Source organism: Morone saxatilis, unplaced genomic scaffold (assembly GCF_004916995.1).
Source record: "Morone saxatilis isolate NCDOM2014 unplaced genomic scaffold, NCSU_SB_2.0 Contig1, whole genome shotgun sequence".
Lineage (NCBI taxonomy): Eukaryota > Metazoa > Chordata > Actinopteri > Moronidae > Morone > Morone saxatilis.
In genome coordinates this window covers 1,481,814-1,482,321 of record NW_023339651.1, presented here as the reverse complement: position 1 = coordinate 1,482,321, position 508 = coordinate 1,481,814, and the positions used below count along the sequence as shown (strand labels likewise).

Below are 508 nucleotides of genomic sequence, written 5' to 3'. Positions count from 1 at the left end.
GTAGAGCTGCAGAGTTGGGTGATATTTTTTTGGTTTGTCTCTGCGCACACAGGCTCTAGCTTAATAAGGAGGTGGGACATTGTCACTACATAACTGTACATCAATAAGGAAATCTCACATTCAGGTAGCGTGCATCCAACTCGACCTTCTTCTCCAGCTCTGTGAGCAGCTCGTTGTGGAAAGACTTCAGCTGAAAAACACAGGAAAACAAAAAACAATGCAACACAAATACAAATTCGCTAAACCTCAAGTAGTTACATGCACAACCACAGTGGATTCCTTCCAAAAAGGAATGCAACGTCGCAGTGTTGTGGTGCAAGAATGACTTGAAGGGATGCAGTTGTGTTGCCATCGGAAATGTCACACCCAAAGGATTAAGGAAGGATGTCTGGTATGTAAATGCATGCCAAAGTCAATTTGCTGTCTCTGTGCATGTTTAGCATTTACGCCTCTGTGTGTGTGTGTGAGTGTGTGTGTGTGTGTGTCTGTGTCTGTGTGTGAGAGTGTG

General features: G+C 44.1%; 1 protein-coding gene across 6 annotated transcripts in view; it reads right to left on the bottom strand.

Moving 5' to 3' along the window:
* The window catches only part of baiap2b (BAR/IMD domain containing adaptor protein 2b), a 68,686-nt gene that overhangs the window by 30,621 nt on the left and 37,557 nt on the right, over nt 1-508 (bottom strand). For all 6 annotated transcript variants that reach the window (XM_035664906.1, XM_035664887.1, XM_035664920.1 and 3 more), the window contains one exon: nt 119-190. In XM_035664906.1, coding sequence (XP_035520799.1) covers nt 119-190 — 72 coding nt within the window. The remainder of the gene's footprint in view (nt 1-118; nt 191-508) is intronic.